General features: G+C 37.5%; 1 protein-coding gene across 1 annotated transcript in view; it reads right to left on the reverse strand.

Annotated features, from left to right (window-relative positions):
* Scgbeta (sarcoglycan beta) overlaps nt 1–23,060 on the reverse strand; it is a 31,486-nt gene extending 8,426 nt beyond the window's left edge. The window contains exons 1-2 of the mRNA XM_081736190.1: nt 22,904–23,060; nt 17,888–18,044 (exon numbers count right to left, since the gene is read on the reverse strand). Of these exons, the coding sequence (XP_081592316.1) occupies nt 17,888–18,021 (134 nt within the window). The 5' untranslated portion in view covers nt 18,022–18,044; nt 22,904–23,060. The remainder of the gene's footprint in view (nt 1–17,887; nt 18,045–22,903) is intronic.
* Nucleotides 23,061–23,902: the final 842 nt, after the last annotated feature.

Raw genomic sequence — 23,902 nt, forward strand, 5'->3', positions numbered from 1 at the left:
CACTTGAACTCGGAACCAGGACTAATTGGCCACAAATGCGATACGTCTGCCGACTCACTTACGAAGGAATCCTGATAAAAATACGTTGTACTGATCTTTACATGCTTCTTAATATAACTGTCAAGAGTCATTTCAGAAGGACAAAAAGATAAACAGTTGCACAAGTGAAACCATTATACAGAATTACATATGGACAATTTCAAAGTACTACGGAGTACAGAAGAACTAATTTAATTCAAGTTAGTTAACGACGACTTTTATTGGTCCAAATTAAAGAAATACACCGACTTAATCAATAAGAAAAGTGAATAAAGATACGAATTATTTGAGTCCACTTTGGCTCAGACTCATTTATACATAAATAGATACCAAAGATACTTATTTCACTAAATGCCTCTCGTGGAGTCTGTATGACCCCCCCCCCACACACACACACAAAAAGTACGGCATTTTCGATGTATTTTATCAATAGTAAACATTGAAACGAAACAATATTTAGAATTTTTCTTCGATTGCAATTACATAACAATAATAACAACTACAAAAAATCACAAAATAAACATTTATAAACAAACAAAAAAAAAAAAAGTTGCTTTTGTAGTATAATCTTTTTGAGTAATGAATGGAGAATTTAGGTCTGAATATAATACGAATAATATACGGGAGTGAAATGTGATAACCCACAAATGTGTGTTCATCAAGATTTTACAAACACTTACACTTTTACGAACATTTTTTGTTTTTTTTTTGGTTTAAACCAGTTGGTTTTTTTGAAAAAACCAGCTGGTTTAAACCATGGTTTAAACCACCTTGGTTTAAACCAGCCAGCCCTGCTAACAAGTATGTAAAGATCAGTACAACGTATCGCATTTGTTGCCAATTAGTCACGGTTTCGAGTTCAAATTGAGGACAATTTTTCGGATGTAAGCCGAGAAGCGGTTTGGATTCCGCTTTTAAGCTTATGTGACCCTTTGCAGCATAACCCGGTTGTTGCATAATAACACCAAGGCGAAACAAACTTATTTCTGTCCATACGTGATATAAATACATAGAGCAAATTATTTAAAACCAAAAAACCTGGTTTAAACAAAAAAAAAAAAAACGGGTTTAAACAAAAAAAAATGGTTTAAACAAAAAACCGGGTTTAAGCCATAAAAACTTTTTTTCTTCAATAAAAACAATGTTTTTTTCGCCAACCCTGGGTGTACCTAATTCGATGGCACGTCAGTGTACAACAAAAATGTACACCACTTTCAATGTTCTTTATTTTCATGTATCTCTCTTATTCCACGTGTGTTTTATTTGTATCAATTTTGTTCTATTACCGTTTTTTTTTTTTTTTAAAGTTATTATAATTAAAGTATTGAAAGAAAGGAAGACGTATATACAATAGTATTTTGGAAATTCCACTTGTACAGAAATATATACGTACAAAATTAGACAGAGAGACAGTATAACTAAATTTTGAAATAATAGCATAATAATACAAAAGTAATATTTACGAATAGAAAAGAAGAGAAATTGAAATTAGTAGATAGACTGAAATTGGCTAAGACGTATTAGTCACTTCCATCATTAAGGCTTAAGACTATGTAAGATGTGATATTTTAATATTGAATCAGAACTGCACGAGCCCTAAACTAGAATCGAACTACGACTACGATTATTTGCACGTAATAATAATCAGTAAGACAAGAAGGAACTATTACTGTTCTATATATACTTAGGTAAAATACTACTGTATACACAATGCAAATTCAATGATACGGCACCTTTTGACTTATTTAACCTCACATTACATAGCTTGTCTATAGGGAAAATAAATCCCAACGAGAAATCAAAAGGATATAACACTACAAAACTACAGATTGACTTTCGTAACCCGCTATAGAGTCATTCCATGTCAAATCGATACAATTTGCAAACAAATTCTACTTTACCTTGCCAGATTTGGATGAAATTTGGTACAGTTCTTGGTACCACTAGAAAATGACATTTCACGTTGATTTCTGCACTGCTTTCGAAATTACAAGCCCCAATTTATCAATTCTTGAAATTTACCAGATTACGTGAGTGGAATATTGTTCGACTGGCATTTGCGGCTGACCTAAAGGACCTTAGGCATTGGTAAGGTGCCATTTTAAAACTAATAAAAATAGCTGTTAGATGGCATATAATGCTATAGATTTTTAAAAAAGCCATATTTTGAATATTTTCAAAAAATATTTACAGAAATATTCGAACTGTTGGGAGTTTCTTCCCCGAGTTTTATTTTAGAATCAGCATGAGATCATTTGTTACAAGAATTTCCACTTCTAAATGTGGAATTGAAAATCGCTTTCATTTAGGTTCTTGCAAAATGGATGGAAATAATAATTTTGTGGCACAGGATGAGGTGAAAAGCTATCACTGGACTAGTGAGTAAGCCATTCTTCATCAATTTATAGTTTGTGGTGGACAAAATCGTGTCGATGGGTTTTCCCGGCATACTCCCGTTTCCTCCCATATTATCATTCCACTAAGTCTTCCATCATGGTTTACTTGCCTTAATCATCGTCTCCCTTAGCCTAAAGGGCAAAATTGTGGAACGTTAAACTGAAATATTTCATTTCATTTCATATCTATTTATATAATCAGTGACGACGCCACAGGGGGACAAGGGGGTGGGACTGGGTCTGCCCCTATACATTATTATTATTATTATTATTATTATTATTATTAAGTATTCTGCCTTTTGGCAGGTCCTGGGACTAGTGATGTTTTTTCTTCTTTTTTCTTATTTCTTTTTAACTTACATTTACATAAAGCTGATTTGGGCATAGAACATGAATGGTATTTTGCTGCGACAGCTCATGAAAAGGGATCTTGTAATAGGATTGGTGGCAGTCAAGATTTTATCAACCTGAGCATCACTGCAGCATCCATAAGATAATACAATTCTTCTATCCCAGTTAAAAAAAAAAAAAAAAGCAGCGGCAAACTTCACATTTGTCAGCCAAGAATTCACCGAGTCAGCAACATCTCAACAAAACACAAGCAACTCCTGGACATAGGAAACTTGGAGTATCTAAAGCTTGCAGAAATAAATGCGTGAAATTTCTATCAAGGTATTTTCGTACAGCCAGAGTTCAATGGAACACACTTATCAAATTCGACAAGTTGGCAGTGGCAGGCGTAAGTGGATATATAACTGCAATATACAAACAGGTGGCTGGCATAGGTTTTGGGGAAAGGTGAAGTGAAAGTGACATTTCTCTATTTAGCTGGCTCATCTCCACCTTGTGCATATTCTGGGAAGTTACATGTCTTTTGGATTCATGGAGTGGATGTAATGTATAAGGTGAACCCTGTGATCCTAACAGGTGGACTATACACCTTGCTTGACGAAGATGTACTGATAGTCGAAAAAGTTTTCCAAGTTCACTCTAAAATACGTTGTAAGTAGTATGTAGAGAAGAATCAAACTCCCAATTATGAACAGAAATCTGGTCGATGTTTTTGGGCACTGTTGAGTTTTATTAATTTGTTTTTGATATATCCTTATTTCTTTCTATATCATATTTATATGTCATAAAGAACCTTGATTAAAGCGATTTTCAACTCCACGTTTGAAAGTGGAAACTCTTGTAACAAATGTTCCTATTCTGGTCCCAAAATAAAATTTTGGGGCTTCATTCACGTCAGTTTCTTGTTTCAAAATCTTGTTACTTACAAAAACAATATATATATATATATATATATATATATATCGGGTGTTGCAAAATAAGTGTTACAACTCTTGGGAGGTGAATCCTGCCACTGAGACAAGAAAAAAAGTTCTCTTGAACTTTCGGCTATCGGACATAGTTTCAGATCTACAAGGTGCCGAAAGCGTGGGAAAATGACTTTCGGACGCCAATAGTTCGGAAACTATCCAACATAAAGAGGGCGGGTAGAAAATTCACTGAAGAAGTCATACCTACTCTATTGAATTTTGCATGTTTCACAATCCTACCATGCACGCGCAAGGCATTCCCCAAAGGAACGTAGGGAGTCCCGAATAATCTGCTAAATGAAAGTTGGCCTAAATGGATATGAATTGATGGGGTTTCTACCAGGTAACAATAATTCGTTTGTATTAAGTCGATATCTGGAACAAATACAAAATGGCGGACACTTTCATGTTCGTTGTGTGTGGTTGCATAATCGGCAGGTACGGATGCTGGCCAACAGTGAAGTTCTGAGTATTGAGTGTAGCGAATTTGTACTCAAATGCTCTAGAAAGACATCTGGAGTGTCGGTAGAGCACAACAGATAGAGCAGGGTGATTCACATGTGTGGAAACACGTAACGAAAAATGCCCAGAAATGCACTCATACTCAGTAAACGTGAGTTCAAAGCGTCGGAAATGTAAGGATTAGCGTCAAGAACATGAAAGTCAATTCACCAATAATATTCCCTCAAACCGACGCAATATGATGTGCACGGTTGCATACCAATAAGGATGCAACAACTGAGGCCAAGTTAAAATTGTGCAAGGGGACTCACTAAGAAACTGGGTAAACTAAATGAATGTCTCTAGTGGGATCACATAATCGATATTGAAATGCGGACAATTTGTGTTGATATCGATATGTAGTTAGTGGAGAAATGTCAACATGTGCCACTACTGCTGGGACATCGTCCCACGTGGGAAAAATAGGAAAATAACTACTCGGATCTTGAATCTGAGACCGTGGGCTCCCAGTAGGATTGGAAACTGCGACCACGCGAGCGAAAGCGAGTGCTCTAGCCCTGAGGCTCAAGGGAGCCTGACTTTCTCTGTATACATTTCTTTGAGGAGTACCCACTTTGGCAAGCGCTCTTGTACAGCCTCCCGACATGCTTGTGTGTTACATTTCGTTACTCCTACTGCACAGCTGTAAACAATCAGAGCTTTAAGACGTTTCTTCCTATTTCTCATGTCGTTTTATTTTCCATGTGTATGGTGTTCCAGCTGTAGTGTTACATATGCCAAATTGGTTCATTTTCGTCTTTCTCTTGGCATGTGTACTGTGTGTAAGATACATATTTCTGGAGGTATTTTGATATCGAGTGCGTCATATGTTCCAGAAGACGTGAGACATGATACAAGTTTGTTATTTTCACGCTCTATCACAATTTGAACCATGGATTAAGAGATTTCTTTCTATATGTGTCGACTGTGGGACAATGTCCCAAACAAAGTGGGACATTGATACAATCTTGTTCTAGTTACACTCGACCAAAAAGTGCACCAGATGTAATAGCAGAATGTACAACGTTATTTTCCTAGTTTTCGCATGTGAGACGGTGTCCCAGCAGTAGTGGCACATGTTGACATTTCTCCATTAGCTACATGTCGATAACAACACACACATTGGCCACATTTCAATATCGATCATGCGATCCCACTAGAGACATTCATTTAGTTTACCCAGTTTCTTAGTGAGTCCCTTTGCACAATTCAACTTGGCCTCAGTTGTTGCATCCTTATTGGTATGCAACCGTGCACATCATATTGCGTCGGTTTGAGGGAATACTATTGGTGAATTAGTTTTCATGTTCTTGACGCTAAACCTTACATTTCCGACGCTTTGAACTCACGTTTACTGAGTATGAGTGCATTTCTGGGCATTTTTCGTTACATGTTCCACATATGTGAATCACCCTGCTCCATCTGTTTTGCTCTACTGACACTCCAGATGTCTTTCTAGAGCATTTGAGTACAAATTCGCTACACTTAATACCCAGAACTTCACTGTTGCCCATCATCCGTACCTGTCGATTATGCAACCACACATAACGAGCATGAAAGTGTCCGCCATTTTGTATTTGTTCGAGATATCGACTTAATACAAACGAAATATTGTTACCTGGTAGAAACCCCATCAATTCATATCCATTTAGACCAACTTTCATTTAGCAGATTATCCGGGACTCCCTACGTTCCTTTGGGGAATCCCTTGCGCGTGCATGGTAGGATTGTGAAACATGCAAAATTCAATAGAGTAGGTATGACTTCTTCAGTGAATTTTCTACCCGCCCTCTTTATGTTGGATAGTTTCCGAACTATTGGCGTCCGAAAGTCATTTTCCCACGCTTTCGGCACCTTGTAGATCAGAAACTATGTCCGATAGCCGAAAGTTCAAGAGAACTTTTTTTCTTGTCTCAGTGGCAGGATTCACCTCCCAAGAGTTGTAACACTTATTTTGCAACACCCGATATATATATATATATATATATATATATATATTTCAAAAATCTATAGTGTTATAAGCCATTCATAAGTTCTTTTCACAAGATTAAAAATGACACCTTAACCAACGTCCTAGGTCATATGCCAATCGAACAAATGTCACTCACGCAATGTTTGGTAAATTTTGAGAATTTCCTGTAAGTTCGAAATCGGTACATAAATCAAATTGAGCTTCTCGCATGTTCCATACACTAGTGATAGCGCTTAAAATATAAAATATCACTGCAACCCACAAGGGTCCGAAACCATGTGTTGATTTTACATGGAATGGTTCTATACACTCATATTAGCTCAATGCAGATGTTCACTCGTAAGTTTACAACTCTTAGCAAATTTACACAAATTTCGTGACTCCTTTTTGACTAGAGTATTAAACTTATATATTTTAAATTGACAGGATAACAGAAATTTAAACGCATTTTAAACTTCAACAAAAACAAAGGAAACATTTTTTCTTCTTTTGTGGTATTACTGTAAGGACAACTCTATTTGGAAATATCGTTGTCTGTAACTGATTTATAAGCTTCCCTAAAGTAACCAATCATCTTTACTTCGAGCTATCTTCAATCAGGAATGGTAAAACGGGATCATATTTTAAATTTCACTTCTAGGAGATCGTGCACTATATATCCTGAAAAGAGTTGTCATTTTGTGTGGAGCAGTTATACTTACGTATAACTGACGTATTTTACCACAAAATTAAAAATCTTTATCATCTGATTCTGAAGTTATGGGATTCGAGTTCTATCCCAAACTATACAAACTTATGGGTAACAGCTCTCGTAGTCCCTCTTACAGAAAACCAACCAACTTTGATTTCCACAATGAACGAAACTGTTATTGTACACACAAATAAACACCAGAAATTACCAGTCGTCAACAAACTGTATAAAAAGAGTACCTAAAATCTACAATGGTACCGAGAAAACCAACGTGTTGATACTCATCCCCTGCGGTTCGGAATAAACCTTATACACACACACACACACACAACAAATATATATATATATAAAGGTAACCAAGAGAGTTCTGTCGCTTTTTCAGCCACCACCTTCGCTCATCAATATGTCACATAAGACGTACCTGGAAGATCAAAAATAGTCCCCATCAGCATCGACGACTTTCTGCCAACGTTCTGGAAGGCTATGGATTCCATCGCAGTAGAACTTAGTGGGCTGGAAGCAAAGAAAGTATCACGTGCATTTTGCATCTCTACTAAGGATTTAAACTGGCGATTGTCCAAGGAGTGGAACAAGTGATAATCGGACGGTGCCGGATGCAATAGGTTTCCCATCCAAGGCGTAGAATGGTGTCCCGGGTCATCCTAGCCACGTGGGGTTTAGCGTTGTCCTGTGACAGAAGGACCCCTTTGCGATTCAGAAATGCTGGCTCCAGAGTTCTGAATTTTTCTTGAACACAGCTAAACTGCTAACAGTACAACTGCATTGATGCTCTGACCAGCTGTTAGCAGTTCGCGATGCATGATGCCGCGAGCAGTCCAGCAAACACACAGGAGGACCTTCTCGTGCAGTGCTGGTTTCGGTCGTTTTTGTCATGCTAACCAATGATGACGCTGTGGAGCTTTGTAGAGGACCCACTTTTCATCACAACGTCCAGAAATGGTTCATTCCTCAGAGACGACAGCAAAGAAACACAGTTGTCTGCTCGCGTTGCCTTCTGGCCCGGAGTCAAAACATGTGGGACCCATCGACCCAACTTGTAGTGCTTCCCAAATTCATAAGAGGTGCTGGCGAATGGTTTCTCCACTTATACTGAATTGTAGTCCCACTTTCTCATTTATCTGGCCACTGTTCGTCTCAATTGCTACCTGAAGATCTTCTTTTTGTATATGTTGAGTTTAACGTCCCTTTCAGCAGCGAGGCTCGTATGAGACGGAACCTACTGATTAACGTGGAATCCGAACTACATGAGCTCCCACTGGATTTCGAACCCGGGTCTCCCACGCCGAAGACGCGTACGCTAACCGCTTAGTCACGAAGGAGCTCATTTTGTACATGTGTTGGTCTTCCGGTTTGTGGTGCGTCTTCGAGTGTTTCGTCACCGTCCTTAAACGTGTTAAACCAACGCTCCACTGTCCACTTCCGCCCCGCTGAAGCGGCGTTTGACCCCAGTTTGAACTCGTACAGCATACACGCCCTTATGACACTCTGTGAAGGTCCCATGTTCACTCTGTCCTTACGCAAGTTCACGGTGTAACTGCCACAACAAGGTAGTATGTTGGATATACCCACACCAACAACTGAACCTTCGCCTTATCTCCATTCGCACTCAACTCATAGTGTGAGGGCCAATTGAACATAGACCTTGACAAAAAAAAAGTGACAGAACTTTCTTAGTTGCCTTTATATAAACAGGGTGTTTCAAAACAACACCAACTACATTTGGGAGGTGATTCCTGACACCAAGATAAGACAAAAAGTATAGACCAACCTGGGTGCACAAATGCTTCCTTTCGGAGTTATAGGCTCCCGAAAACATTAAAAAATGAACTTTAATAGTCCATAGCTCCAATACTATGGGACCTACCCTAGTCGGGTCAAGACTTCACTGAATAACTAGTATATGTCCTATCCAAATATCCAAGTTTCAGAATCCTGTGGTACTTCCGCAACAATTTTTGTAGAGGTACTCGTCAGTACTTCAAATTATATGCCCATAACCAAACTCAATCCATAAAAATTGTTGCGTGAGTACCTTAGGATTCTGAAACAGGTATATTTGGTTAGAATGCATATTAGTTCCTAAGTGAAATCTTGTCCCGACTACGGTAGGTTCCATAGTTTTGGAGCTATGGATCTTTAAAGTTCATTCTTTGTTTTCGGCAGCCTGTATCTCCGAAAGGATTTAGGAGTTAGATTTCTGTGCTTTCGGCGTCTAAACCATTTAGCCCCTCACGTTTTAAAGGATGAAATCCCTCGGCGAGCACACTATCCGGGGAAAGGGAAGGAAGAAAGGATTGGGAAAGGAAGGAACCGGCCTGGCACCTGTAAGTTAGGTACCACCCCGACACTTGCCTGGTGAATTAGGAAAACCTCATTTAAAGCGGCTGGCCTGAAAAAGCGTTTTACACTTTTTCAACCGAGTGCCCCCACCAGGAATCGAACCCGGGACCTATAACTCCGAAAGGAAGCATTTGTTTACCCAGGTTGGTCTATATTTTTTGTCTTATCTTGGTGTCAGGATTCACCTCGCAAACGTTGTTTTGAAACACCCTATAATATATATATATATATATATATATATATATATATCGGGTGTTGCAAAATAAGTGTTACAACTCTTTGGAGGGGACTCCTGCCACTGAGACAAGAAAAAAGTTCTCTTGAAATTTTGGCTATCGGACATAGTTTCGGATCTAAAAGGTGCCGAAAGCGTGGGAAAATGACTTTCGGACGCCAATAGTTCGGAAACTATCCAACGTAAAGAGGGCGGGTAAAAAATTTACTGAAGAAGTCATACCTGCTGTATTGAATTTTGCATGTTTCACAATCCTACAATGCACGCGCAAGGGATTCCCCAAAGGAACGTAGGGAGTCCCGGATAATCTGCCAAATTAAAATTGGTCTAAATGGATATGAATTGATAGGGTTTCTACCAGGTAACAATAATTCATTTGTATTAAGTCAATATCTGGAACAAATACAAAATGGTGGACACCTTCATGCCCGTTTTGTGTGGTTGCATAATTACCAAGTACGGATGCTGGCCAACAATGACGTTCTGAGTATTAAGTGTAGCGAATTTGTACTCAAATGCTCTAGGAAGACATCTGGAGTGTCGGTAGAGCACACCAGATGAAGCAGGGTGATTCACATGTATGGAAACACGTAACGAAAAATTCCCAGAAAAAACGCATTCATACTAAGTAAACGTGTGTTCAAAGCGTCGGAAATGTAAGGAATAGCATCAAGAACATGAAAGCCATTGCCAATTACCAATAAGGATGCTACAACTGTGACCAAGTTGAAATTGTGCAAGGGGACTCACTTAGAAACTGGGTAAACGAAAGGAATGTCACTAGTGGGATCGCATGATTGATATTGAAATGTGGCCAATGTGTGTGTTGATATCAACATGTAGCTAACGGACAAATGCCAACATGTCCCACTACTGTTGGACGCTTTAAACTCACGTTTACTGAGTAAGAGTGCATTTCTGGGCATTTTCCGTTAAGTGTCTCCACACATGTGAATCACCCTGCTTCATCTGTTGTGCTCTACCGACACTCCAGATGTCTTTCTAGAGCATTTGAGTACAAATTCGCTACACTTTATACTCAGAACGTCACTGTTGGTCGGCATCCGTACACAACCACACACAACGGCCATGAAGGTGTCCGCCATTTTGTATTTGTTCCAGATATCGACTTAATACAAACGAATTATTGTTACCTGGTAGAAACCCTATCAATTCATATCCATTTAGACCAATTTTAATTTGGCAGATTATCCGGGACTCCCTACGTTCCTTTGGGGAATCCCTTGCACGTGCATGGTAGTATTGTGAAACATGCAAAATTCAATACAGCAGATGCGACTTCTTCAGTGAATTTTTTTACCCGCCCTCTTTATGTTGGATAGTTTCCGAACTATTGGCGTCCGAAAGTCATTTTCCCACGCTTTCGGCACCTTGTAGATCCGAAACTATGTCCGATAGCCGAAAGTTCAAGAGAACTTTTTTCTTGTCTCAGTGGCAGGAGTCACCTCCCAAGAGTTGTAACACTTATTTTGCAACACCCGATATAATGTCTTATTATACCTTAAAAGCAGAAAAACAAAGAATATATATATAGTAATTTTTATATGACTTCATTAGCAAATCAGAAAACCACACACAAACTCAGAAGGTAAATAAACACTGCAATACTGAGTACAGTATTACTACGTGTAAATTGTACTAAAGTATGAAATTCCAGTAAGCCCTCCCCATTGGTCTACTAGCTAGCGCGCGCGGTCCTGGGTTCGATTCCCGATGGGGAAGCATTTCAAATTGAATACACTACGGCGATTTGGATTTCACCTTAAACTATCCTTCAAAGGGACGATGAACTTCAATAAACAAAGAAATCCCAATAAATACATTAGAGTTCTCGGGCTATCATCCAAGTGAATTCTACGTTGTCGAATGTTTCGAGAACTGGACACATTGTTCTCATCTTCAGGGTTATTATGAAAGAGCCAAACAGATGCACTCCTTACATAAGTGTTGGCAAAGGAAAAAGTGGAATGTAATTGGTCGACAGACGCCCAATCAGCGTCAATCTATAGACTCATTCTGATTGGTTGGTTGCCTGAGTTTTTACGCAGGTCCTGATTGGTTGTTTTGCTTTCGTTGCTGTTCCATTGAATGAATCCCATGTTTGACTGAACTGTAAATAAAGCCCATGTCTCTCTGTTAAGATTGTTGCCTTCCTCTAGTACTGATATGGCTTCCTCGACTTTTCTCTCCCAGTGGCCTGAACACTTTCCTAGCAAAGTGGTTTCTGAGAAAAGACATGTCCCTCAATTATGCTATAACAAGACTATCCATGGCTTTGGATTCAATATCGTAACAAAAGAAAGACTGACCAAAGCTTCAACACACACTGTATTTTAAACTATAATGTGTAACAGTTTCGGATATCTAACACATTCTTCATCAAATACAGTCCCAAGTGTTCTAAGGCTTAAATCAATTTTAACTGAACGTCGCAGAGCTCTGAATTTGGCAGGAGTTTATGAATAGTTGCTATCCTATGTTTTGTTAAGATTCTACTTAGCTTTCCTGACAAGTGCCAATATATGAAAGATCCTCTTCGATCTTCTTTTTCTGAGGTCTGAGAACGTATAGCCAGGTAGCAGCCCTTTGGAGACTCCTCCTCCATCTGCATTCCTGTAGCCATTGTAAAGCAAGGTGTTTTTTCGAGTTCGGTTTGTAGGCTATGTTCATCTGATATGGCAAAGACTCTGTGCACCAATGTGTTAATTACCGTCTTGTGTTGATATTTATGGTGGAAACTATTGTTGTTGACGTAGAGGTCCGTATAAGTGGCTTTTCTGTATTCACTGTGTCCTAGACTGTCCTCCGTTGGGCCATATAACAAAGGTGTTGTGAACATATCTATATAAATAGGGGGCTTCGGAGGTGTTCACCGTGGAATATAATGTTCGAAGTCTTCTATAAACATCTAGCCATACCAGGAGAGAGAAGTAATCCCACAGCAACTACATCGGCTTATTCATAGTATTGACAATCATAGAGAGAATACGTGCAGGAAGCGTGCGGCGTAACAATTCTATAATATCAATGTTCAAGCTACTAGGAGAGAAAAATTAAGGAAGCCATAGCATTACTAGAGAAAGGCAACAATCCTAACAGTCATTGATCTTACAACTCAGCCGAACATGGGTTTCATTCATTAGAACAGCAACGAAAAGAACTAATTTGGACCTGCGTACAGACTCAGATAACCAACCAATCAGAATGAAACCATGGGCTTCTCTATCGACCAATCATATTTCGCCTTTTATTTTGCCAGCACTTATATACGGAGTGCTTTTATTTAGTCCTCTCATAATATACCCTATAGATGAAAACAATGTAGACAGTTCTTTGAAATGTCAGACACTGTGGAATTCACCTGGTTGATGGCTCGAGAATTACTATATTCATCACGACACTAGGAAAGCTTCAGTTCTTGTTTCAAATCCCAATAAGTTCAATCATCGCCTTATTAAATTCAGAATCAGTAAATTTTCAGCGGCATCAGACTACGGTCGATCACAATGTTCTACTGCGAGACTAACGAGATAATGTTGCTCGCCTCGTGGCAATCCACGGTGATGGGTACGCAAACCTATGGAGAATCGCGCGGTATGGAGAATTGAGAATTTCTTATTAACAAATTCTAAATAATCAAAATTATAAATTGTTTTATTTATATAAAATATCCTAAGACACAGGAAGAGAGTTCACATTATAAACATATGCCAACTATTGGTTCTTTAAATCAGTGCTATTCAACCGGGAGTACACGAAGATGTTTCTGGGGGTACGTAATCCTAAAATAAGCATATTTTCAATATTTATTGTATGATCCCAGTTGAAGAATTTTTTTCTTTCCACCGGACGATTTTCGAGATGATGTCACCCGCGTCTAATATTTCCAAGTAATCGGTTAACATTTATCGCGTACAGTCTCACACCAGAAATCCAGAATCAAGCTTTGATTCTCACACTTCCCAAGAATCGAGGAGTTGGCGTCCCGGAAACAAGCTCAGTCATCTCATTAACATGTAAGTTCTAAATTTACTTTTAGTTTTTGAATTTTTAACGTTGTCCTCAGTGTGCGAATTATCAGGGAGGATGAGGGGAAAATCCTCCTCAGTAGGACTGGATGTCTCCCTTATGTTTTGAATCCCAGTTAATTTTTTTCGGATATTCACTTTATCCCCCTTTAAATAGCCTTTTTACTATACAACATTTTGACTAACATTTAGTTCCTATACACAAGGCCAATTTGAAAGGGAGTATGAAAATTTTGAGAGATGAACCCTGACATCCAATCAAGTAGAAAAGTTCCCATAAACATGAGTCGAATTCCGCTTCGTTTTCGAGTTACAGGGTTTCCAACTTGGGACACAAAATCGGCTCGCGACAATAGAAAATAAAATATATATATTATTTCGCGTTAAATCAGAAACTGTGTGTTAAAGTTATGATGAAGTTCAGAAAATTGATTTGTATCTATATGATGATTTTTACGTGCGTTGCAATTCGGTTGGCAGTGTTGCCAACTTGGTAGAACTTTTATTTGTTTCCAAATGACACTACGTGGATTTTATCTGATATTTGGATTTTATTTGATTAATGATTGTGAACATCACATGAAGCACAATTTTCCCCACATCAGCACAGTTTTCGAAAATCTACATGTATTTCATTAAAAAGTTTTATCTCGTGCGTGATTGATAGTATAGTTTGCAACATTGAGTGTGAATTTCACTTTGTTTACCATTATTAGTAAAACCAAACTGTCGAATAAAAACTACGGTTGTGTAAGTTGTCACAATAAGAATAATAAAAAGATTTTTTTTTTTTTAATTGCAGAACCTCTCGTAACTCTAGGCATCAAGTTCGTACTTGTTCAAGAAGTACTGCTGCAGTTACTAAACAGTTTGTTACGTGATTCGGTGTCGTGAACATCGTCCTAGCGTTCTCTGGAACAATGAAAATTGTTTTTACTGGTAACATGACATTGTAGTGCACTAATTACAGTGTTTGTGTGAATAACAGTGGAGAAGTTCTATTACAGTAAGGACCGTATTAAATGTGTTTATTATTCTAAAAGGTATAAGAGGATTGTGTAAGAAAGAATTCGTGACAAAAAAAAAACATTCTTGCGGTAAAATATATGGATCGCGTACAGCGCGTCTGCCAAAACGTAGTATTGGCAGAGGATAATTATTTGTATAAAGGGTGCTTTGAATATTTACCCTGAACAACGTGAATATGCGAGATATTGGTGACTACGGAAGAAAGTGTAAATATGAAATTATGCACCAGCAAGACGAAGAATTTGTTCCTTTGAATGTAGATTCGGAAACCATTAACCAGACAGTTAACATACTAAACATGAATATGTCGCCATTAAAACGGCCGTTATCGGTGAAACCTAGACTACGGTGAATGATACCTCTTAAAATTTTTCATTCTGCCTTTCAAATCGCCTTGTGTACAGGACACAAATAATTATCTTCCCCTAATAGTACATTTGGGCTGACACGCATTACGCAATCCATATATTTTACCGCAAGATAAATTTTTTGCCGAGAATTCTTTCTGTACACAATCCCCTTATGCCTTTTTAGAATAATAAACACATTTACTACGGTCCCTACTGCAATAGGACTTCTCCACTGTTATTCACACAAACACTGTAATTAGTGCACTACAATGTCATATTACCAATGAAAAGAATTTTCATTGTTCCAGAGAACGCTAGGACGATGTTCACGACACCGAATCACGTAACAAACTGTTTAGTGGCTGCAGCAGAACTTCTTGAACAACTACGAACTTGATGCGTAGTTACAAGGGGTTCTGCAAAAAAAAAAAAAAAAAAAAAAAACATTATTATTATGACAAATTACACAAACGTAGATTTTATTCGACATTTTGGTTTTACTAATAATGGTAAACAAAGTGAAATTCACACTCAATGTTGCAAACTACACTATCAATCACGCACGAGATAAAACCTTTTAATGAAATACATGTAAGTTTTCGAAAACTGTGGTGATGTAGGGAAAATTGTGCTTCATGTGATGTTCACAATCATTAATGAATACCAAATATCAAATAAAAACCACGTAATGTCATTTGGAAACAAATAAAAGTTCTACCAAGTTGGCAACACTGCCAACCGAACTGCAACGCACGTAAAAATCATCACATAGATACAAATCAACTTTCTGAACTTCATCATAACTTGAACACATAGTTTCTGATTTAATGTGAAATATATATTTTGTTTTCTATTGCCGCGAGCCGATTTTGTGTCTCGAGTCGGAAACCATATAACTTGGTGACGGAATTCGAGTCATGTTTATAGCAACTTCTCTACTTGATTTGATGTCAGGATTCATTTCTCAAAATTTTCATACTCACTTTCAAATTGGCCTTGTGTATAGGAACTAAATGTCCATAGGAAATATTTACATTTCAAGTACAGAAATCGAAATTTCAATTATTAAATGCGAATGTTAGGGGCTGCAGCCGTATGAACGGTTAACGGATATTAAATACTTAGGTACTTCTCCAGTAGTTGTAAAAAGTTCAGATTTTTAAAAGGTGGGGTGTTTGAGAAAATGGCGCCCAAACATGGCGTCTTAATGAAATTTTCAGCTTTTCATCATACTATAACGTGGAATATAATAATCAGAAACGTAAGTCCTTTAAATTTTCAAGAGACCTTATGGAGTACATTTCGATGCTAGAAGCAGATGGTTGATATTGCTCGTGAGGACAGAAAAAAAAATATTTGAAGTTAGCAAAAAATTCACCAAAGTTGGCAACATTGCGAGTAAATTGCGCGATTCCTATTGGACCAATAGACGAATTTTGGCCCTCCACCGAAACATACAACTTTCTACTCTTCCTGCTATTGCGATTATATTACTAAGTACACTCGTTTCTCTACAACAGAACTTTTAATTTAACATGTTTTTCAGTTTTTCGAACAATCCGAGAGGAGAGCAACCATTTTGGAAGGTTGTATATCGAAGGAAATTTTTTTTTCAGCAAAAAGAAAAAAAATATGGGTCTAATAATATTGCATGTAGATAACATATAAAAAAAAAAAATAAATGAAATTTGAGACAGATGTGTGGACCACCCTGGACGATTTGAAATGGAATCACTCAGAGGACAAATTTGATGTTCGTTTTTGTAGAATCTTATTAGCTTTCATTGGTCATATCTTCCGTAAATATTGAGCTAAAGAGAAAAATAATATATCATTTTGAAGAGGAAAAATCAGGATACAAGATATGCTAGGAACATTTATTTGAAAATAAAATCTTTTACGGAAAATTTTGGATCAGTAATAACTCACAAAGTGCCCATTTGATTTCCTTGAAATTGGGTACCAAGCTAGCCCCGTATGTCCGGCATAAGTGTGCCAAATGTTAACTTGCCAATTTGCCAACACTGGTAAACTGTAAGAAATATTTAGCTATTACTGACCTGCTGGAAGTGATCAATTGTCAGTGGTTACTAAGCGTGTATTTACGGCCAGTTGCAGTTATGGAATCAACAAGAGAGATGATGTCACAAGCAGGATATAAAAGAAGGTGCTGGTCCATCAAGTCTCAGAAAATACAACTTTGCTGTTCCATGTGTCTTGTCGACTTGCAAAACACAAGCCAGCCACTAGAAGCCACCATAGGTGCAAGTAACAAAGCCTCCGATTCTATCAATGGTAATGCCAACCTTATGAGCCATCTGCTGCAATTACTAACTCTTTCCTCATTACGACCTTTCTTTGAGACACAAGAACCTCTGAGTGAAATTTACAGGTTCTAGGAATCTGCAGAAAACATGAACCTAGGAATCTGTCGAGTTGCATCAAATCTGTCCTTTAGAAAGGTGGCTTCCTTTTCATGCTCCCCCTTTGTGTAGTACACATACACCATTTTAGAATCATTGCTGTCATTCGTAGCCCCGTTGTACAATTGGCGTGAAGGTCAGTTACACCTTACTTCACCAGTATTGACAAATTGACAAGCTGCCACATTGGCACCCCAGATGTCTCTCCCGACATGGTTACACGTAAACCATTGTAATCTCCAGGGATCTACAAAAAGCATCAAACTCATTCATCACATTCTGAGATGACTTTTTTTTTTTTTTTAACACATGAAAATTTGATTTCACGTGAAATGGTTCTAACACTAACTCTACCAATTTCCGTGTATCTTAATAGAATTTTTCCTACAACATTTAGTAACTTTAGAGCACAACAATAAATCTGTAAAATACAAATTAAACCATTTCCTCAGTTTGATCATATTTTGTTGGAACACTGATAAGTTTTACTAAGTATGAAAACACTCCACCATCCACGTTTACCTGAAATTGCTGTTGTGATGCCTATTAATATTTCTCTTTATCAGTGCCTTGTCTCTTAATGATAGTGTTCCCACTCCACTTTCTGAGGGAATTTCTGACATTGGCGATGCCCTGGAACTTGGTAGCGTAGACATACTTCAAACGTTCATTTGTTAACCTGAAAGTTTAAAAAAAAAAAAAAAAAAAATTTGAATCAATAAGAAACACATTTTCTTTCAGAGCTTAAAATCTCTAATGAAGAATATTTTCCTTTAATTGTACACATAAATATAATTTTGCTTATCGATCCTTCTAGGTCGCTCTCACACCGTTAAAAAGATGATCTTCACTACGAAGAAATAATAAATAAAATCCACGTAGTATCACCTATCATTCAAGATTGCTTGGCTTATAGTATTTGCTCGTAATAAGGGCAGATTTGTAGTTTTGCTGCGGGCACAACATCTGGAAGGCTGTACGTAAAATAAAATAAAAAACGCAAACCTTACTGGAGTGGGAAAAGCCACAAACATGGCAAATTGTGGACAAAGTACATTTTCTGTTTGCACGGCAGTAGGATACCGTCCAGTGGTTGGTTTATTATTACGTGCTAATGATGCTCGTTTGACGTTGTCATGGCTCAAAGAAGGGTTTAGACCTTCCACTCTACAATGTGCCGTTTACATACGATAAGCACACTCGCAGCGCCGCCGCTCAGGAACTTGTTCAGACATGCTTTGACCTGTCTGGCGCGAGATGCGACGGTGGCGTTTTTACAAGCGTAAGCAGTATAAAGTCATTCACCGAACTTTCTGAACAGAAATTGTATAAAATCAAATAGTATAAAAAAACATTAGTATGTCTATAGCAATGAGGGAGACAGAAAAACATCATGGGGCTAATAAGCTGCCATGTCCAAGAAGCGCAGATATATATATATATATATATATATATATATATATATATATATAAACCGAAGCACTGACCATGCGTCACCGGCTGAATTGTTAGCCGCATGGCCGAACGGACTTTCATTTACTCTTGTGATGCCACTTCAAGTATTTTATTTCAGTACCCAGAGGTGAACCGAATTGCAGAGAAGAGAGATAACCAAAAATCTCATTCTTTTTAATTTTCTTTAAATGATACGGATTTGAAATGCTGATGAAATTAGTTGACAGACAGAAAGTACTCACTCACTATCGCTACAATCAATGAAGAGCTACGGCTAGCCATATATAGCACGTTCAACGTGCTGATGCGTAGTCAGTGTACCAGTTCTCAGTTGTCATTATTTCTGACTTTCTGGACCTGAGTTCGATACTTCGTAATTCACGTACTTCCTTAATTTTTTCACGATGATGACAAAAATTAAATGGAATCATTCAGTTTTATGATCCACGATTATGCCTTGGAGGTGATAACATGAAAACAAATGCACGAACTCGTTAGACAGGCGATAACATACTAGTTTCCACCAGCGGAGTACTTCTCCACGATGCAGAAAACCTCTGCACGATGTAGGAAACCTCTATTTTATGTTTACAAGTAAGAAGCTATTAGAAGTGCTCTCACCTATGAGATTTTAGGCGGTATTATATGATTTTCGCACTATTCTCGTTTATGCACTACTGTGTCACCAACGCGCCAGGTCCCTGCGTACGCAACCCCGCTCTGACTCCAATTATGTGCTCCTGCCGTGATACGGCTAAATAGGATTCTCGTTTTCAGTGGCCACCTAGCACACGTTGGTTTGTATGCGTATTTATACTTGTCAAGTGAAGTTTTAGTGAATCTGAGCCCATTAATGCAACTTCCACTCGAAGAAATTTTTTTAATGTTCTAAGAGTGAAATTCATGTTGAAATAATTGCACATATTAGTGCACGTAGCCTAATCATTTTCAAATCTGTGTTAGATCGTCACTACATGCTACCTTTGTATTACAATTGCATAATACTGTTTTTTTTAGAAAAGTGTCAAATTGTAATATCGCAGGAAAGAGGGAAGGGATGAAGGAGTGTACAGTTGATGTACGGTATCAAAACAGAAAAAAAATACGTGAAGATGAAGAGGTTAGGTGAAGACTGCGAAGCACGTTCATGAATTAGGTCTTTATTTTTATTAAGAAGTGTGTTATCCTGAAGTGCTTTTAGTGTTAGTAAATATATATTACAAGGGAGCTATTATACACACTGCAAATCTGCTCTCCCGCGGTCTTTTGAGGTGGTATTTTCGAGACACCACTCAAATAATTCTTGAAAAATTATAATTTCTTCATTAATTTCCTTTTACTGTCCACTAAAAGATTTGCGCTCGGTGGCATAAAAATACCTCGCTTTGCATTGATGAGATTTTAGGAGGCCACGAAAATAATTGTTGAAAAATTAAAATTATTTTACGATTTGCGTATAAATACGGTGACCGAATGTATGCCATAAAAACTAGTGCAAAAACACAAACCAACCTATGCTAGGTGGCTACTAAAAAGCACGAATGTCATCTAACAGAGTCAGAACAGGGTGAAGCTGCTGAGCCCCCGAGATAGTGCGGGGTGCATTCAACGGAGTGCGGACAAAATCCATGCACCAATATAATTTGCGTAGCTGTGTTATGTGCCTTTGAACACCCTAATTACATTGTATGTTTGTTTGTTTCTTCAATTGTCATGGATTCTCAAGTTTTATCTGTAATTCTTCAATTTATTAAAATAACACTTCATTTACTTTTAAAGAACTGAAAATCCAATAAAACATGTATGATTGTCATAGTAAGAGTGCAGATGAGCTTTAATTTCTTATTATAACAGTATGTATTTTCATCTCAATTTTATCACATATAATATATTTAAGACACTCAGTATATTGTTGTAAGAGCATTCATTGGAGTATTTTAATTTCATCCTTATGAGGTGGCATACAGAAGTCTTGATTTCTTTGTTGGTAGTGTTTTATGAATATTAAAAATAAAAATAATAATAATAATTCTGATATACTGACCAAACTGTGAAATATGTACGGTAGTTGTAGAATGCTGAGTTTTTTTGCAATTCTCGTGTTTCGCGTATATATTCTAAATAAGTAAATTATAGATGTACCTATCAAGATCAAAATGTGAATATGGTAATGGTAGAATGCTGAGTTTTTTTACCCGTTGCCATCCACCATGCTATTGAAGTGTGTTTCTTAATAATGTGTGTGAATTAAATAATGTCTAAGTGTTATCCAGAAAATCTAAATATGAAAATGTGTCTAGACAAACTACATAAAAATGTATAGATATGTTATTGGTTATTTTGACAAGTGTAACTGATGTAAATACTTTGAGAGTAGAGAAGACAATTTGTTTTTATCTAAATCACATCTTTCTAACTTTATTTCTACTTTAATTATCTATGAATAGAATTAAGTGTACTCTTTTTAAGACTGGGCTGCTTTGCTATGATTTGTTATCTCTGATTTAGCAAGTCAGTGCTTTCATTTTCTAATTGACATGTGAGTATACTCTTTTTAGTCAAAAATATTTCTGATCACCTTAAATTGGATCCACCTGAGCATGTGCTAGCAGTAGCCAGAATGTTTTATACGTAATTAAAGCTCACCTGCGCCCTTACTGTGATAATCTTAAAATGTTTTATTGGATTTTCAGTTCTTTAAAATTAAATGAAATGTTGTCTCAATAAATTGAAGAACTACAGATAAAACTTCAGAATGCATGACAATTGAACAAACAAACAAACGTACAATTTAATTAGGGTGTTTACAGGCACATACTATAGCTACGCACACTATACTGGTGCTTGGATTTCATCCGTTTGGATTTTGTCCTACACTCGCATTCAAAGTGTGAAGACGCGTCAACAATGGTGCGTATACGCGTATGCGAAAGTAGTGAAAAGATGTACACTTTGGCAATGAAAGAAGTTTCAACAACACTTGGCAAGGGTTCATACTAGTAACGCTCCACTTGCAACATAAAATACATCGCCGGTGGATATAGTATCTAATACAGTTATCGGGGTATGTTTAGTACAAGGGGTCCAGAAGCACGTAAAAAACACAAAATTTACAGGAGAAATGAGTGATGCAAGTACTTAGATGTAACATAACGTAACCAAATCTAACCTAACCTAACACAAACTAACGTAAGGTAACCTGAACTAGCTTAAACTAACTCTATATTAGTAGAAATAAGCGAAATTCTATCATTTCTTTAGAAAATTATGCGGGACTCCTACACTAATATAACATAAACTAAACTAACCTAACGTAACCTAAACTAGCTTAACCTAACTTAAACTAACCAGCCCTAACCTAAACTAACCGAATGTGAATAGAAATTACTAAAATTGTAACAGTTTTTAGAGAAAAGAACTGGACCCCTTCTGCTAAACATAGGCCCAGTTATCTTTTATATGCAATCACAACTTTACACTGGTCACTGTAAATCTAAAAAACAGTTTCATTACTTTGGGTAATAGTATACATGAGAACGTCGTGATCTGCGTTTCTTCTGTGTTCTATTACCACTTCTACATGAAATACCATAAATTTTCTACGTAGTACAATAGTAAGAAGTATCCATGTGCACAAGACATGCGATATGCGTTAAATCCCCCCCCCCCTTACACACACATAGTCATAGATAAAGTACAAGGGCACTACACATGCAGATATGAAGTACAGGTACGTTCTGTTTTATTTTCGTATCAGTCGATAAGTAAATCAAAGTCGCTTTGTTACCCCCTTGGTAAGTTCGTAGATACTCAATGAATAATCCCTGAAAGTATGAGCGTCCAGCTCCTTCGGGAACTGACGCGGCTTTACGTATATTATATCCTTTTAACTTTAAAATAAATGGGGTACCAAAAGTAAACCAGCGCCTAACTCCTACTTAGCTTCTGACCATTTTGGATGCTTTTCTTTCAAATACACCCGGTTGAAGAAGTTGCTCTGAATAAATAAACCCGTAATTTTACGTATAATATAAGATACAATTCACGTTCTACAAATTATTACTGTAGTTTGTTAATATATACCTTCAAACAAAACGTAAATAAATGGAAGTATTTTATCGTATGAGTAGGATCACTATAACTATTTTGATGTAACTTCGGACATATTAAAATCTGACTGTCGACAACCGCACCAGATATAGTGTTCAATATTCATCGTCTTCTTCTTCAATACATTTTTAACAAGGTGATGCTCACCTTCACCTTCACCTTCACCTATCTAGAGAAGACGTACTCGAGGACTAGCTCGGGAGATGCTCCGGAAGTAGAAGCGAGAAACACAGTTCTGATTGGTTGGCGTTATCCACTTCTTCCTACGTTGCATTAAAATAGCAGAAATCAAATGCTTGCTGCTGTCGACCTTCGTGGCCGAGTGGCTAGCGCTATATGTTAGTAATAAAATTTTTTTGGCGCGAGTTCAAACCCGGCCCGAGGAAAGTTTTTTCTACATTTTTATAACACTTATTAAATTAAAATAATATGAAAATAATACTTAAAAAAGTGATTTATTTATTTTTGTGCAGATAAGTTGTTGTAGTACTTATGCCCTTGTACTCCATGATATAGGGCTCGTTTTGTTCCCCTTGTACTTCATGATAAAAATTTTGTGATCAACTTGAAACAACTGGCTAGGATAGCGCGTAAAACAGCTGGCTAGAGTAGCGCGCGGAAAAACGTACTTCCGGGAGTATTAAGGCGGATTTTCATATGTCCTTTACCTCCGTGAGTTGCGAGCGATTGTGCTAAACAGCCAATGAAATCACGCATCGGAGATGGCGCGCTACACTCGCGTCAGAGTAGAAATTTGTTCAATTCTTACGGAAGTAGCGCGCGTACACTATTGTATTCACTAACATGGCGGAAGTCGCAAACTTTCTATTTTACGCATGCGCATTAGCTAGGGAGTAGAAATTTGGCGCAATACACGCACGGATGTATGAAAACGAAAATAATTTACGGTGAATACGCTACATGTGATGCTTCCGTTCTAACGCGGGCATGAAAATCCGCCTTTACTCTCCC

The sequence above is a fragment of the Thermobia domestica genome, chromosome 13 (genome assembly GCF_964235325.1).
Source record: "Thermobia domestica chromosome 13, izTheDome1.hap1.1, whole genome shotgun sequence".
Classification (NCBI taxonomy): Eukaryota; Metazoa; Arthropoda; class Insecta; order Zygentoma; family Lepismatidae; genus Thermobia; species Thermobia domestica.